This window comes from Lemur catta, chromosome 10, assembly GCF_020740605.2.
Source record: "Lemur catta isolate mLemCat1 chromosome 10, mLemCat1.pri, whole genome shotgun sequence".
NCBI classification, from domain to species: Eukaryota; Metazoa; Chordata; class Mammalia; order Primates; family Lemuridae; genus Lemur; species Lemur catta.
In genome coordinates, this window is record NC_059137.1 from 21,841,233 (window position 1) to 21,858,147 (window position 16,915).

A 16,915-nucleotide genomic window follows, 5' to 3' on the forward strand; every position below is an offset into this window, starting at 1 on the left:
ATAAGAGAAATCAGAAATATCACCCTACAGTACTTTTCAAAATACTGTACCCAACACAGACGACCCCATCGTTGGACTACATACATATAATACATAGAATAAAATAGGGAAAGCACAATTATAGGTGGAAAAATCAATTCTAAACATCCATGTTCTTCTCTTACGCTGTGAAAGATCTCGTACCTTAAACCAGCAAAAACGGAAAGGTAGAGCATTGTTTATTGCATTCCAATTTAACCTCCACCACGGAAGCAGTCACTACCTGACTCGCTTGTTAACTGTTTATCTAACAGGCAGAAGATTCTGTCACGCTAATCCTAACAAGTCTGGGAAAAAACAAAACTTTACTCCAAAACTTCAAAAAAAAAAAAACAAAAAAACAAAATAAATACATATAATTGTAAAAATTCCAGCCATGTTCTTTTCCTTCAAGTCTTTATCTAACCTTAAAAAAAGAAAGAAAGAAAGCCATCAGAGAACCAAAAATCATATCCTTTGCTTTTGGTTTGATTTTGACTTGATGTCGGTCAGTCCAACCTCCCGCTAGCCAGGGGAATACATTTCTTGATATATTTGATAACAAACACACATCACTGTGCGCGCAGCCTCAGATGAGGGTGGGGGGCGGAAGAGCCCTCTTGGAGAAAGCCCTCCTCCGCTAGAAACAATAAATAAGGGAGCGAAGCGCTGCATGTTCCTCCACACACGCCCCAAACGCACCTCGGTGTGCCTCCCGAGGAAGGAAACAAGTCGGGCAAAGCCCTGAACCACCTCTCTTTCTCCACAACCACCTCAAGACTTGGAAACTAAGAGGGTAGATCTTTTCTTCCTCCTTCCCGCCCTCGTTCCCACCTCCAACAGACCCGGGAGCAGGAGCAGGAGCAGGAGAGCCAGACCCACGCAGCGCGCCCGCGGCCGCCGTGGCGACCGGAGCTGCCGGGCGGGGGGCCGGCCCCGGGCAGCCAGCCCGGAGCGGCCGCCGGGGCTCTCTGCCCCTCACACCCCGCCAGCCCGCCGCCGCCGCCGACCGCCCGCTCTCTGCCCTCACCACGGCCTCGCTCCCCACAGAGGAGACAAAAGGAGGGTTCGGCCGGGTCACCGAGCGGCCGCCGAGGGGGAAGCGGACCAGCCCGCGGCGCGGCCGCCCCCCACACACAAAGGAACTCCCCGCCCGGGTCGCAGCGTCGGCGCGCTCGTCCCCGCCCCGCGCGCGGGCTCTCACCCACCTGCAGGTGTCTGTGCGTCTGTCCATAGGAACGCGGGCGGCGGGGGGGGCCTGCGGGCGCCGGGCAGCCGGGGCTGGACGGGGCGGGACGGAGGGGAGCGAGGGCGGGAGAAGAGCGGCCGGAGGGCCGGGCACCGAAGGCAGGTGGAGCGCGGAAGGCGCCCGGCGGGCGGCGGAGTGGGGCGCGGGGCGGGGGGCGGGGGCGCCAGCCTGGCTCGGCCGACCGGCGCGCGCCGCTCCGTGCGCCCCGAGCTCCGCGCGCCCGGCTCGGAGCGCGGCGGGCGGGCGGGGGGCGGGGCGCAGGCGGGGCGGGGCGGGGCCGGCGAGCGGGGCGGGGGCTCGGACCCGGGGCTCCTGCCGGCACCGGAAACGCGCCGTGGTCGGCGAGACCCACAGGAAGTGTGTAACGACACCTCCTACGGCACGTACCGAGCTCGCGGTCGTCGCTGCCCGGAGGAGGTGTGGACCGACCCTGCCGCTGCACAACACGCGCGCACGCGGCGGCCGGCGCGCTGGCCCGGGAGGTTGGGAACAGCCCGCCCTCTGCGTGCTCAAGCTCGGCCCCTGCTGCCCCGACGGGTATGGAGCCAGGGTCCCCGCTACATTCGGAGCTGTGCGACGCCGCCTCCTACCAGACGCCCCGAGTCGCGGTCCCGCTTCCCCTCGGAGCTCTAAACGTTTCCACCTAAACGCCAGGAGCAGACAAAACCTGCTCCGTTCTTAGATGTGTTATAACACATTGAGTAGAGTCACCTGTACACCCAGGGATATGCAAGAACACCTTCCTTCGAACGACATGCTAAATGCAGCCCGCAGTCACCAGTCACCGCTGCCCAGTGGAAGTGCCTAATATCCAACTGCAACGCTGCCTAATAACACCTAAAACACGCTAAGACTAGGTCCCCCAGCACACCAGGGACACAAGGAAACCACCTGTACGGCTCAGCACGGCAAAGGTGAGGCTGGACATGCTACCTGCTACCAGGCTTCGTCCACCTTTATTTTACTTGACACTTTCATGGAGCTTACTGTGTACCCAGGGTTTGCACTAAGTGCTTAGCGAATTCATTTAATCCTAAGGACTCTATGAAGTAGGTGCTATTAACATTGTCATTTATGGATAAGGAAGCTGAGGCACAGAGAAATTAAGCTCAAGATCACGTAGATAACTGGAGGAGCCCAGATTCATTCCAGGAATCCATGCTTTTAACTCCCTTTCTACTTACAGCACTGAGCATCTCCAAAACAGTGATGTTGGTAATAAAAAACATTTACAGCATATCCGATTAGCCCTCTGTGGTGTCCACAGCCTCACTCCACCTGTGATAGGAATACCTTAGTAAGTAAGGGGAGAGAAGAACGTGACTGAGGCAGAGAATGAGGCTAACTGCTCAACAAACGATAAAGGATTCAGGGTCATAAGAAACCCGGGCAGGTAACTTCCATTGCCAGGCATGTTCTTTCCTGTACAGTAGCCTCCACCAGCCCCTGTCAGTCTCCAGAGCTGATTCAGGTTGGTGTTCTTAACACCTTCCTTCCTCTATCAACACTTTCGTGGTCCAAACTGAATTTAAAAATCTGCGTAAACATTTTTGACACAATAATGTTTGTACAAGAAAACCCCCAAAAAACCCACATAGTGAATTGCTGTGCATTCCAAAGATGTAATTCTGTGGAGAAATTGAAACCCTTGTGCAATGCTGATGGGAATATAAGATGGTACAACCACTATACAAAACAGTATGGAGAGTCCTCAAAAAACTAAAAATAGAACTACTGTATGATCCAGCAATCCCACTTCTGGGGATACATCCAAAAGAACTGAAAACAGGATCTTGAAGAGATATCTGCACCCCCATGTACATTACAGCACTATTCACAATAGCTAAGAGATGGAAGCTGCCCAGATGTCCATCAATGGATGAATGGATAAAGAAAATGAAGTATATACACCCAATGGAATATTACTTGGCCTTAAAAAGGAAGACAGTTCCTCTCATATGCTACAATATCAATGAACCTTGAGGACGTTATGCTGAGTAAAATAAATCGCTCACAAAAGGACAAACACTGTATGATTCTACTTACGAGATGTCTAGAATAGTCATAATCACGGAAGCAGTAGGTAGAACAGTGGTTGCCAGCTGGTAGGTGGAGGGGGAAATGGGGATATGATGATGTTCAGTGAGTAGAATTTCACTTTTGCAAGATGAAGAAGTTTTATTAGAGATCTGTTACACAACAACGTAACTATAGTTAACACCACTGAACTGTATATGTAAAAGTAGTTAAGAGGGTAAATTTTGTATTATGTGGGTTTTTTTTTTACCACAATAAACTTTCTTGAACAGATGCAGTCCTATTTGTTTAGAGGATATTTCCATCGTAATGAACTTTTTCAAAGATGCAAGCTTCCAGCTATGGTGGAATACCTTGTTGAACAAACTAACTCCCCCACTGAGAACTATAAAAGCTGTTTAAAAAAAAAGGCTGGGCACAGTGGCTCACACCTGTGATCCCAGCACTTTGGGAGCATGAGGCGGGAGGATCACTTGAGGCTTGGAGTTTGAGACCAGCCTAGGCAACATAGTGAGACCCCATCTCTACAAAAAATAATTTAAAAATTAGCTGGATATGTTGGCACACGTGTCTGTAGTCCCAGCTACTTGGGAGGCTGAGGTGGGAGGATCACTTAAGCCCAGGAGTTTGAGGCTGTGAGCTTTGATTGGGCCACTGCAGTCTAGACTGGGTGACAAAAAAATAGAAAAAAAGTCTTTCTAAAGCTATTGGGGAGAAGCTTTGTCAGCCAGGGCTTGAGAGTCCAAGAGCCTAGGAAGAAGGGAAATGCATTAAAGTGAGCCTACCTTCTCAGCCACTTTTCTTTCCAGGACATTGTTGATTTGTGTCTAGGATAAAAGCCAGAAAGAAGCATCCTAGAACCATAGTCTTATTGGCCTGGAGATAAAAATTTGGAGGTCAAGTCTATTAAGGCATGCTTGGACTTAAGAAGCCAAGATCCCAGAGAAAGCAATCACAGTAAAAACAGTTAATCACTCTACATGCCATTTCTCCTCAAGGCATTTGCTGATTCCTATCCTACACAAGCAAAGGGCAAGAAGCCAAGAAAACAAGCAGAAAGCAACTACTGAGAGAAAAGACAATGTAAGCAGAAATCTCTGGCTGCCTTATGGTACTGGAAAGAAAGAAAAAGGAAGGATCCTGGTAAGTACCCCAGACTTTCAGTTGAGATCCTTTAAGAACTACCCCTTGGGAGTAAAAGAAAATCAGAAATAGCCCCAATAATTCTTAAAACACAACCTTGAAATACCTCAATCCCTAGTTGAATCAAGATGATCTTCCCATGTTCTCTCTGCCAGAAAAAAAAAAACAATCTTCTTTGGTGGAAGAGACTATAATTTTTCAAATACAGTGTCTGGCATTCCACCAATAATTACCAAATATGCTGAGGAAAAAGACTCACTGAACAAAAGCCAAGAAGAAAAAAAAGCAATAGAAACAGATGCACATATGATCCAGATATTGTACTTATTAGATATAAACTTTCAAATAGCTATGTTTAATATGTTTAAGAACATAAATAACAGAATGGAGAATTTCACTAGAGAGCTAAGATCTTTTTTAAAAAAACAAATAGAGCTATCAGGGAAACGCAAATCAGAACCGCAATAGAACACCACTACATAACTACCAAGATGCTTATAATAAAAAATACAGTAACAAGTGTTGGTGAGGATGTGGAGAATCAGAACTCTCATTCATTGCTAGCAGGATTGTAAAATGGTGCAGGCACTTTGGAAAACAGACTAGCAGTTCCTCAAAAGTGTAAACATAAGGTTATCATATGATTCAGCAATTCACCTAACTATATGACCAAGAGAAATTAAGTTGTCAGCACAAAAACTTGTACATAAATGTTCATAGCAGCATTATTTATAATAGCCAAAAAGTGGAAACAACCCAAATGTCCATCAACTCATGGAAGGATAAAATGCAGTATATCCATACAATGAGATATTAGTTGGCAATAAAAAGGAATGAAGTGGTTATTATTGTAATTTTTATTGTTATGGTTTCTTTCTAAATTGCTCTTGAGGTTTCTCTCTTGAGAGTGGCCATAAGCCAAGTTAGCCACTTTCTAAGAGAGTCCTGCCCAGGAGAAAGTTATGTGCAGGTGTGTCAGTCAGGTGAGACACAATGAGGAGGTGAAACCAAAATGCATGAAACAGAGGAAATTTATTATAGTTATGCCACATAATGATGTTTTGGTCCACAAGGGACCACATTTACAACAGTGATCCCATAAGATTAAAATACTGTATTTTTACTGTACTTTTTTATGTTTAGATACACAAACACCATTGTTTTACAGTTGCCCACAGTATCCAATACAGTAACATGCGGTGCAGGTTTGTAGCCTAGGAGCCATAGGCTATCCGAGTATATAGCCTAGTGTGCAGTAGGCTAAACCATCTAGATTTGTGTAAGTACATTCCATAATGTTTGCATAATGATGAAATCACCTAATCATGCATTTCTCGGAGTATTTCGCTGTCATTAAGCAACCCCCGATGACTGTACCTTCAGATAGATCCCAGGGAGGTTATGGGTGCCATTGGGAGGCTGACAGAAGTCTGGAGGCAGCAGGGAGCTCAATCAGCAGGTGGGGAGGGAGGAGGAAGATAAGGGGTAAAGGAGGAGAGGGGGAGGGGAGGGAGACAGGAAGACCTGTGGAATTATGCTTTTATTAAGGCCCATCGACATTATCCCTTAGGCTCTCCTGTGGGAGTTACGGATTAGCTATTTTAAAGAGGACACAGGCAAAGGGGGGCATTTGTTTATATGACTCTGGCGTTAACCATTAGGTTTTATTGTGGTCAGAAGCTGGGGGATGTGTTGGGTTTTGGGTCTGTAAGATGAAGAGCAAGCGGGCAATATCACAACCAACCCAGTAAGTTTTATCTAGGCCAAAGGGAAGGGGTACAACTGGGTTTCAAACAATTTATGACAATTCTAACAATGTATATCAAAGCAACAAATAAACAAATTTGTGACACTGGTATACGCTTCAGTGTGGATAAACCTTGAAAACATACAGCTACGTGGAAGAAACGTAGAGATTGTCCAGCATCTCTACCAGTGTTACGGTGCAACAAAGAATGCTCCAGACCATAATCTCAGACTGAAGGAGGAGAGACTCTTCATTTCAAAGACCTATCGAACCTCTCCAAATCTCCGCATTTATTATAGGGAAAGGTATATGTGTTTCCAGTAAAGAACATATAGATAAAATCTTTGGTGTCATATAGTAAGCATATTGCTGTAAACAGGTCTATTTAGTGATATACATTAAACTTATAATTATCTTGTTATTTCCTTGTTGTTCCTTAAGGCTATAAAGAAAAGGGCAGGGACCCAACATCGGTCACATTTCCATACATTGCAAAGCCTGCTGTATGCTGCTGGCTGATAACAGTCATACCCCAAGTCCTGTTTGCAGGACTGTCAGATATCCACCTTTCTCACAGTCCCTTTACCCAGGCCTTTATGCCTTTTCTAATATCCTCTACAAGACTACAATGAGATATCACCTAACCACAGTGAGATGGGCCTCTATCAAAAAATCCCAAAACAACAAATGCTGGTGAGGATGTGGAGAGACAGGAACACTCTCACACTGCTGGTGGGACTGCAAATTGGTGCAACCTCTGTGGAAAAGAATTTGGAAATACCTCAAAGAGCTAAAAATAGAAATACCATTCGATCCAGCAATAGCACTATTAGGCATCTACCCAGAAGAGCAAAACACATTCTATGATAAAGACATCTGCACCCGAATGTTTATGGCAGCACAATTCACTATTGGAAGGATGTGGAAACAACAAAACACATTCTATGATAAAGACATCTGCACCCGAATGTTTATGGCAGCACAATTCACTATTGGAAGGATGTGGAAACAACCCAAGTGCCCCTCAATTCATGAGTGGATTATTAAAATTTGGTATATGTATACCATGGAATAGAAAAAATTAGCCAGCCGTGGTGGCATGTGCCTGTAGTTCCAGCTACTTGGGATGCTTAGGCAGGAGGATCCCTTGGAGCCCAGGAGTTTGGGGTTACAGTGAGCTATGATGACGCCACTGCACTCTACCCAGGGCAATAGAGTGAGACTCTTTCTCAAAAAAAAAAAAAAAAGAAAGAAAAGGAAAAAAAAGAGGATTGGTTAATACCAGGTTACTTTCCTCATATGGATTAACAGCGAGAGAGGGCCTCCTTACCATACTGGCTCAGGTTGACTGAGCCCACTCTTTATTTATTTATTTATTTTTGAGAGATACAGTCTTGCTTTGTTGCCCAGGCTCGAGTAAAAGAGGCGTGCTTATATTATAGCTCACTACAACCTTGAACTCCTAGGCTCAAGCAATCCTCCCAGACTACGAAGTAGCTGGGACTATAAGTATACACCACCATGTCTGGCTAGTTTTTTTTATATTTTGTAGAGACAGGGTCTTGCTATGTTGCCCAGGCTGGCCTCAAACTTCTAGCCTCAAGTAATTCTCCTTCCTCAGCCTCCCAAAGTGCTGGGATTACAGGCGTGAACCTGGACATGGTGATGTCCAGCCATGGGCTTCTTTTGATTGGTTGCTGTGAATCTGAGTTTTTGAAAACTGGTCTGTTTTTAAGTTCACTTTGATTACCTGGACTCTGTTCTTGTTTGGTCTGGTTTGTTAAGGCATAATGCAGTAGTTCGGTCCAAAACAATGGCCTCTCATAAATTTCATTTAACAAGACCATTTGGAAAATGCAAAGACAGGAGATAAGTCTTTAGAAAATTTCAGTAGAAAAGGAGCCTACTGGCAACATCTGAACAGGATCTTCATGTAGCTGGAATGATTGGGAGCTGCCCAGGGAGTTGAGGTTGTGCCCCAAAGTCAATTAGCTAGGCTTCATGGAGGAAGAGGTGAGATCTTCAAGTTTCATTCAAGGTCAGTGTATTGGGAGGTTTTTGTTCAGTAAGATTTGTTAATTTTGGCTTCAAGTTAGTCCTTTCCCATCTCTGATCCTGTTTCCTCATTTGTAAAATACAGATTAAAATGCTCCTAACATTGCAATTCTGAGAAATGTCAGAATTAGCTAAATTGCTTAATAGCACAATAATCTTAAAGAACGGAAGATGAGAAGTAAAAGAGTTACACTGAGCAAGATTTTTGTTTTTGTTTTTGTTTTTTGAGACACGGTCTTGCACTATAGCCTGAGCTAGAGTGCAGTGGAGTCATCATAGCTCACTGCAACCTCCTACTCCTGGGCTAGAGTGATCCTGGCTCAGCCTCCCGAGTAGCTGGGACAACAGATGGGCGTCACCACTACACTTGGCTAATTTTTCTATTTTTTGTAGATGCTGGGTCTCGCTCTTGCAGGCTGGTCTCGAACTCCTGGCCTCAAATGATCCTCCCTCTTGGCCTCCCAAAGTGCTAGGATTATAGGCAAGAGCTACAGCACCCAGCCAGTATTTTTAACTGATGGAAATTAAAGGTAAGGGCTTTTTTAAACTTTAGTTCCTCCCTCCCCTCAAACCACTGTATTAGTTTGCTAAGGCTGCCATACAAAATACCAGAGACTGGGTAGCTCAACAATAGAAATTTACTTCTCACAGTTCTGGAGATTAGAAGTCCAAGATCAAGGTGTCAGATTTTATTTCTTCCAAGGCCTCTCTCCCTGGCTTACGGATGGCCACCATCTCACTATGTCCTCTCGTGGTCTTTCCTCTGTGCACACATCCCTGGTGTCTCTTCTTATGTCCAAACTTCCTCTTCTTATAAGGACATCAGATTGGATTAGAGCCCATCCTAATGGTAATAGTGGCCTGTTTCCAAATACAGTCACATTCTAAGGTAATGGGGGTTAGGATTTCAACAAATGAATCTGGGGGTAGACGATTCAGCCCATACTAACCGTCTACTCTAAGGTTCTCATTTCAAAATGCTGGCCAAGTGCATACTTCTGGGGAGAAAATTATTTTATTTTAGGACATTTTTTTCATAGTTTTAAATAGGATACATGCTCCCATTAGTTGAATTACATTAATAATATTTTCCTATAGATAACAACACCTGGAAAGCTAGTTAACAAAATAAAAACTTTTTGTTTCATTTAGTCTTCATAAGTAGTATTTATTAAGTAGATTATGTGATTTTTGTGAAATGCACTGTAGATTTTCTTTAAGATAAGATTTAAACAGCCAAAACATGATTAAGATTTTCATTAATATACAGTCTCAAACTAAAAATTTTAAAACAGACTAGCCTCACTTTACATGAGAAGGTGCTTTGAAAAGAGTGAATTTTATTGCTTGAGCCTGACTGGTTGCTCATAATACTTTTCCTGATAGAAGATGGTGAATTAGATATAAGGTTCAGTGAGTAAAACCCTCAAAATATAAAAAACATACTGTCTTAGAATTCCATTTAATGAAGCTTATATTTGTTAGCCAACTGTTTTAATTACAATTTCAAGTCTTACAGAAATTCTATTTTTTCTAGCACAAACATGCATATCCTTATAATACAAGAGGGAAGAAAACAAACATTAGATTTTAACTGGTGAGCTTTTTTACTTTTTGAGCATAGCAGTCAACATATTTTATTTTATTTTCCTTCACAGTTTGGCGCTCATCTGATTCATTAGCTTCTCCAATTTGATTGCTAGGGCCATGTTTCCTTTAATCTTCAATCTTCCTGACATGAATGCGATTGTTGGTTTTAGTTTCCCTAAAATGAGAAAATGAGAGAGGGAAAAGCAACCATTACTGCCCTTAGGGAGACACTGCTTCAAGCACATGCATTATAAAAAGGATCTCCTTGAGTTCTATAAATCTCGGAGGCATTCAAATTTCTATTACAGATTTTTATACCAGTATCTTAGGAATCCCAGTTCCTAGACTTAGATGTTAACAATATCCTATAAGAGATAACATAAAAATAACAATCAGCAAAAGATTACAGCAAGTCTTTTTACACTAAAAAGATTTTTATACACTAAAGGATCCATGGCTCTCAAATGAATTCTGGTAAACAAATACTATCTATTTTAGTTAATTTTCCAATCTGTTAAAGTTCATTAAACTTTTAACATTTCAAGTTTAAACTAAAAAAAATCAAACAGTGTAAATGAATGAAAAATTCTTAAGAAATGATCATTTAGAGTATACCATATGGTCACAAAAGTATGTGTTAGCATTATTTTAACCACAAAAATGCCAGGGTATAAAAAAGTTGAGCATTAAAATAGAATTGTAGCTAATAGCTACACATAATAAATAGGAGCTCCATGGAGAGAGGGAACTTGTCAGGTGTGTCTGACTTTCATTTATGATTTTCTGTCTTAGATTATGCTTTTTTATACATAGGTCATATCTCCTAGAAGGCACAATATGTGTCTGGTGTATTAGTAACCACCCTCTCTGCCCTGGGCAGCAGAGCAGCACCCTGTCGCAAAAAAAAAAAAAAAAAAAAAGCTATCAAACACATGAAAAGATGTTCAACATCATCAATCATTAAGGAAATACAAATTAAAACTACAATGAGATAATGAGATACCTTTAAATATCCTCTAGAATGACTATTATAAAAAAGATAATAATAAGTGTTGGTGAGGATGTAGAGGAACTAGAATCTTAATACATTGCTGATGGGAATGTAAAAATGGTGCAGCCATTTCAGCAAACAGTTGGATAGTTTCTTTAAAAGTTAAATATCAACTTAGCATATGACCCAGCAATTCCACTCTTAGGAATCTATCTAAGAGAAATGAAAACACAGATCCACAGAAATACATGTATGAGAGTGTTCATTGTAGCAATAGTCATAATAGTCAAAAACTTAAAATAATCCAAATGTTTATCAGCTAGTGACTACATAAACAGTATTGGTATATCCATATAATGGAATACTATTCAGCAATAAAAAGGAACTGAACCCCTGATGCCAGCTACAACAGATAGATGAATGAATCTCAAAAGCCTTATGCTAAGTGAAATAAGCCACATGCAAAAGACTATATACTGTTTGATTCCATTTATATGAAATGTTTGGAAATAGCAAATCTATGGAGACAGAAAGCAAATTAGTGTTTGGCTGGTCGGAGAGTCAGGGGTGGAAATAGGATCGACTGCAAAAAGACATTAGAGAATTTTTTGGTGTGATGAAAATGTTCTAAACTGGATTGTAGTGATAGCTGTGCAGCCATAAATTTACTAAAAATCATGTATACTTGTAATGATGGATGTTTATATTGTATATAAATTGTAACTTGACAATATTGTTTTAAAGAGTTTAAAATACAGCTATTATACCTGTATATAGGCATATATAGTAAACCAGCTATTATATGTATACATACATACATATATATGTGTAAAAAACTATATATATCCCTCCTCAGGTAAAGTAATCTTGCTCAGTTTATTTTATTTCTATCATATTGCTTTACCATATAGTGGCCTCTACTGGCCAAAAGGAGAGATTTTGATTATTTTTGGTTACTAATTGCTTTAAGATTTTATATTTATAATGTAGCCACCATATAAATTCAGTATAGAAATGGCTACAGTTTCTTAAAAGAGAATTGTTAGGATGTAAGGTCTAAATTGTGCCCATTTAAAGGAAAGCAGATGGGATAAACAGTAAGAATGACAGGACATAAGAGTAGAAGAAGCAAACTCCCTTGCTCCCAATCTAAACCACAGCTATAAAATACAACTCATAACAATAACTTAGGTTTAAAAAGAATTATTCATACAGCTGGCTGACCTCCTCCAGTCAATCCAAGAGCACATTCATAGAAAGATATAAACGGAGAACCCATTATTTCAAGTTTATGCTACGTAAGTAAAATGTAAATTAAAGAAAGAAGTCACTTGATTTTTTTTTCACCTTTGTAGGGCAGAATAGCATAATAGTTAAGGGCATGAGCTTTGGAGTTAGCTTGGAGCCAAATCCATTTTGATTCCATTTACTCACTCACTATCTGATCTTGAGTTTATTATTTAATTCATCCAAGTCTCAGTCTCTACTGCTATAAAATGGAGAAAATATTTTATCTGAAAGGACTGTTGGAAATATTGCTTAACCCATAGCGATCACACAATAAATATTACACATAATTACTATCATTTCAGTTTAGAAGTTGACAAATTTTTATTTTAAATAGTTCTTAGTTTCAAATATATATATATTTATAAGATTCAGATTTAACAAACATTTATTGAGCATGTATTAAGTGTGTCCAAAGCACTGTGTTTAAGTTCTATGGGGAAATAAATAGTTGTTGAAACACTAAGTAAACAACAAACTATTAAAAATCATTAAAGAGATAACTATTCATTAACATTGAAAGATGTTATAATGTACTAAGAGAAAAAGATTAGCAAACAGTAGTAATGTTATGATCCTGTTTTTATAGGCACACATGTATATGTATGTGCATTCACGCACACACACACACACACACACAAATATATGATGCCAAACCAAATTAACTGATGGCCATCTTTCAGTGGTGTGATAAAAAATTTTCTTTTCTTTTTTCTTAAGTACATTTTCTGCAATAATTTTTCTATGATAAACATTTAACACTAATACAAAAAAGGGGAAATTTTAAAGAAACCTTGATCATTAGTACATCATATACAGATTGGCTCAGATAGAATGTAGGCAATTAGCATCCTGGATTAGAATTGGACAGCAAGACTTAGAGGGCACAGAATATACTGTGATCCTGTTTATAAACATTAAAACAGAACAAAGTGTGAAGAACATTTATAATTCACTGCATGAAAGACTCTTTGGAGCAGAATGTTCTGATGCTTTAAAGTGCTGCTTCTAATTTTTTAGATTTTGTGTTATTAGGAGTAGTGTTCTAAGAGTAGAAAGTAGAGAAAACTGCCCTTAAAATTTTTCTGGCACAGTTGGAAGTAAACGGGCAGAACAGAAAATCATGCAAAAGGTTCTCTAAGTCTCTAAGTCTCTAAGGGACTCCACAGAAAGCAGGGTCACTGGGCCATGGCAGAGGGCCGGTATCTGTTTCCTGTTACAACAGCTAGCAAGACTGAAGCATGACCTTACTCTAATTTGGCAAGGCGATATCAGGTCCAGTGACCATGGCATTACTGGAAACATGATATCTTAGTCCAGCTAATATAACTAAGCCCACATAGGAGTTCCTTTGAATTATCTCTCTGTTCCCAACATTATATTGGCTTCTCAGTCATGCAAAAAGGAAATTCCCCATTTGGTGGACGAGGTAGAAGGGTCAATACAGTCAACAGTAAGAATAGCCTTCCCTAAACTAAGTGTTCCTCAACATAAATAGCTGCTGTGATTCCACTGCTGCAAACATTTATGAGTCTTGATTATCTGGAAAGAGATAAAGTAAAATGTTGGAGTTAAATTTTCCCTGAACAACAGGTAAACTAATAAAATTAAAAACTCACCTGAAAACATTTTTACAAAATCATCCGCAGACATGCTCATTACCACATCTGCCTGATCAGAAGGCTCTCCATATCCGGCATTCCCACCCTTGCTTTTCAGATCAAGAAACCATGTGCCACCATCTTCACCTATATGGAGATAATGACAGAAATAAATGCCAAAGAAGCCCTATTATTCTTAAATTTAATAACTACTACCATTAGAATAATCTTACAAAATGCTCTCTCTCAGGTTAAAATCCCCAGACCGCTATCAGTCAAATTCAGCAAACATTTATTAAACACTTACTATGTTCCGGGTACTCTGCTAGGCTCTGAAGACTCTTCAATAAACAAGAAAGACATAGTTCTCACAAAAGAGGAGTGGAGGGTGATGTGGGAGCACATTATTAATAATAAAGGATCAGGGTAGCCAGGGTACCCAGGGTGGTGAAATTCATAAAGACAGAAAGTAGAAAGTGGTTACTAGGGACTGGTGGAGGGGGAATGAGGAGTTAGTGTTTAATGGGTACAGAGTTTCCATTGGGATGATGAAAAAGTTGTGGAGATGGATGGTGGTGATGGCTGCACAACAATGGGAATGCACTTAAAGCTACTGAACTGTACACTTAGCAATAGTTAAAATGGGCTGGGCACAGTGGCTCACGCCTGCAATCCTAGCACTCTGGGAGGCCGAGGAAGGAGGATCGCTTGAGCTCAGGAGTTCGAGACCAGCCTGAGCAAGAGTGAGACTACATCTCTACTAAAGATAGAAAGAAATTAGCCAAACAACTAAAAATAGAAAAAATTAGCTGGGCATGGTGGCTCGAGCCTGTAGTCCCAGCTACTTGGGAGGCTGAGGCAGGAGGATTGCTTGAGTCCAGGTGTTTGAGGTTGCTGTGAGCTAGGCTGATGCCACGGCACTCTAGCCCAGGCAAAAGAGCGAGACTCTGTCTCAAAAAAAAAAAAAAAAGAAAGAAAGAAAGAAAAGAAATGGTTGAAATGACAAATTTTATATTCTGTATCTTACCACAATAAAAAACTAAATTCAAAAAAAGTCAGGAAAGCCCAGTTGAAGCTGAGACTTGAAGTTAAGTAAGAATTAGCTGGATGGATAGAGCAAAGGGAAAATGGGAACAGTTATGTGCAAAAAAGCCAGAATCAAGAATGTAGCAAGTATCAGGAACTGAAAAAAATACAGTAGGACTGGAAGATAGAAAGGGGGATGGGAGTGGCAGCAGATGAGCTTGTGAGGCAGTCAAGGTATAGAGTGCAGTGAGCTACACTCCCTGCAGTGTCACTGGAGAGGGATGAAGAGGATGCATAAATCTAGTGAGGATGGTGCTGGGGTAGTTTGGGAACTTAAGGATGTGTGCCTGGATCAGGTTCATGGCAGTGGGATGGAGAAAGGTGAGCACATTTGAGAAAGAATTTCAAGGCAGAACCACAGACTAGGTAACTGAGTACAAAGAATAAAAGGTGGCGGTGGGTACACAGGAATGATTTGCTGGTTTTGGGCTTGGCAAAATAGGTAAATATAGGTATTTTTTTTTCTGTTACTCAAGAGATGACTACTGAAAAACAGCAGATTTAATGGGTGGTGGCAAAGGCAGGTGTTGGGAATGGTGAGTTGTTTTGGACATTTTCAGATTGAGGCATCTTTGTGATAGTCAAGGAGAAATGTCAAATGAAGTCTGGCTGAGCTAGAAATAGAGACACATAATTAATCAGTTCATATGGTCATTGAACCCACGGGAATGGTTGGGGTCTCCTAAAGAAAGTCTGTGGAGTGTGGAGAGTGCTAAGACAGTGACCTGAAGCACATCATTTAAGGGAAGAATAGAGGAGAAGCATCCAGCAAAGGAGATGGACAAGGCATGATCGCAGGCAGAAAAGGAAAGCAAGGAGGCTACTGGGGAGGACCAAGGAAAGGAGCATTTCCAAAAGAAAGAAGTGGTCACAAAGGAGGAATGACAAATGCCCAGTAGTGCATGGAAGTGCATGGCAAATTTGGTGGAATGGAGAAAAATTATACCTAAGCAGAGTGTGTTCAGGAGATTGAGTTGTAGGTGAAAATAAGTTTGGCTCTGGAAGGAGAAAAAAGAGTGTGTGTGCTTGTTATTGTAGTTAGGTTCTGTTTTGAAGACAGCAAAGACTTGAGAACATGAAAATGCCCTTGGTAGGGCGGCTGCCAGATGAACAGGTTGACAAGAAGGCACAATTAACAACACAGAGCTCCTGAGAAGGCCAAGGGAAACAGGGTCTAGAACTCTGCTTCAAAGTGTGATCAATTTGTGGACTGCAATACTGTCATCACCTGTCCAAAATGCAGAATCTCAGCCCCTGCTCCAGACCTACTGAATCAGATTCTACATCTTACGAAGACCCCAGGTACTCAGTACAGACAGAGCTTGGGATTCTCTGATCCAGAACTGAGGGAGGGAAGAAGAGGGTGGTGCCTATAACCATTGGGTTCATATCTGATGGCAGGAAACTGAAGCAATTTCTATCTGTAGGTTTCCATTATCTCTATCAAAGAGAAAGTGGGATTATCTGCTGGCACTAGCAGGAAGAGGGTGAAGGGACAGATGGGAGATTTTAGGAACACTGAGAAAGTTTAAAATAGTGACTGGAAAATGAGGCAGTAAGCAGACCACAAAAACAGAATTCCAAGGTGCTGCTTAGACTTCAGTCGAAGAGGGACAATAATGAATTTCTATGGGTATAATCTACCAGGTGGTGTGATTTTTTTTTTTCTTTTCTTCCCGCAAAACTCAGCAGCCTGGATGCAACTGTGGGCCAGCCAGATAGTTTGATTCACCCAGGACTAGGTTTTTGACAGGTGATGACATAAGCACAGGGGATCCAGTAAGTTTAGGACACAGGCAAGAGAGTGATTAAAGCAATGGGCCATGGATTCTAAGGATAACAAGGAAGTAAAAACAGGAAGGCAAGATGGATTATGACAAAGCAGAGGAGAAGAGTTATTTAAAAAGTTTGTGTATAACAGGGCTGAGGTAGCTAGTTTTTTTCTTTAATACAAATGTATTATTTTTCTTTGTGTGTATGTGTGTGTGTATGTGTTTTAAGAGTCAGAGATCTCACTATGTTGCCCAGGCTTGTCTCAAACTCCTAGGCTCAAGCAATGAGCAATCCTCCTACCTCAGCCTCCAGAGTAGCTAGGACTACACGTGTGCGCC

The 16,915-nt window shown here is 41.5% G+C and overlaps 2 protein-coding genes across 4 annotated transcripts in view; both read right to left on the bottom strand.

Moving 5' to 3' along the window:
* KIAA1958 (KIAA1958 ortholog) overlaps positions 1–1,376 on the bottom strand; it is a 140,009-nt gene extending 138,633 nt beyond the window's left edge. For 2 of the 3 annotated variants that reach the window (XM_045563613.1, XM_045563612.1), the window contains exon 1: positions 1,227–1,376. The gene's annotated coding sequence lies outside the window, so the exon portion shown is untranslated. Of the gene's footprint in view, positions 1–720; positions 798–1,226 lie in introns of those variants that run through there. The other variant, XM_045563615.1, reaches the window with a different exon arrangement.
* Positions 1,377–9,695: 8,319 nt separating this feature from the next.
* HSDL2 (hydroxysteroid dehydrogenase like 2) overlaps positions 9,696–16,915 on the bottom strand; it is a 54,955-nt gene continuing 47,735 nt past the window's right edge. Inside the window, exons 10-11 of the mRNA XM_045563618.1 lie at positions 13,737–13,865; positions 9,696–10,014 (exon numbers count right to left, since the gene is read on the bottom strand). Of these exons, the coding sequence (XP_045419574.1) occupies positions 9,902–10,014; positions 13,737–13,865 (242 nt within the window). The 3' untranslated portion in view covers positions 9,696–9,901. The remainder of the gene's footprint in view (positions 10,015–13,736; positions 13,866–16,915) is intronic.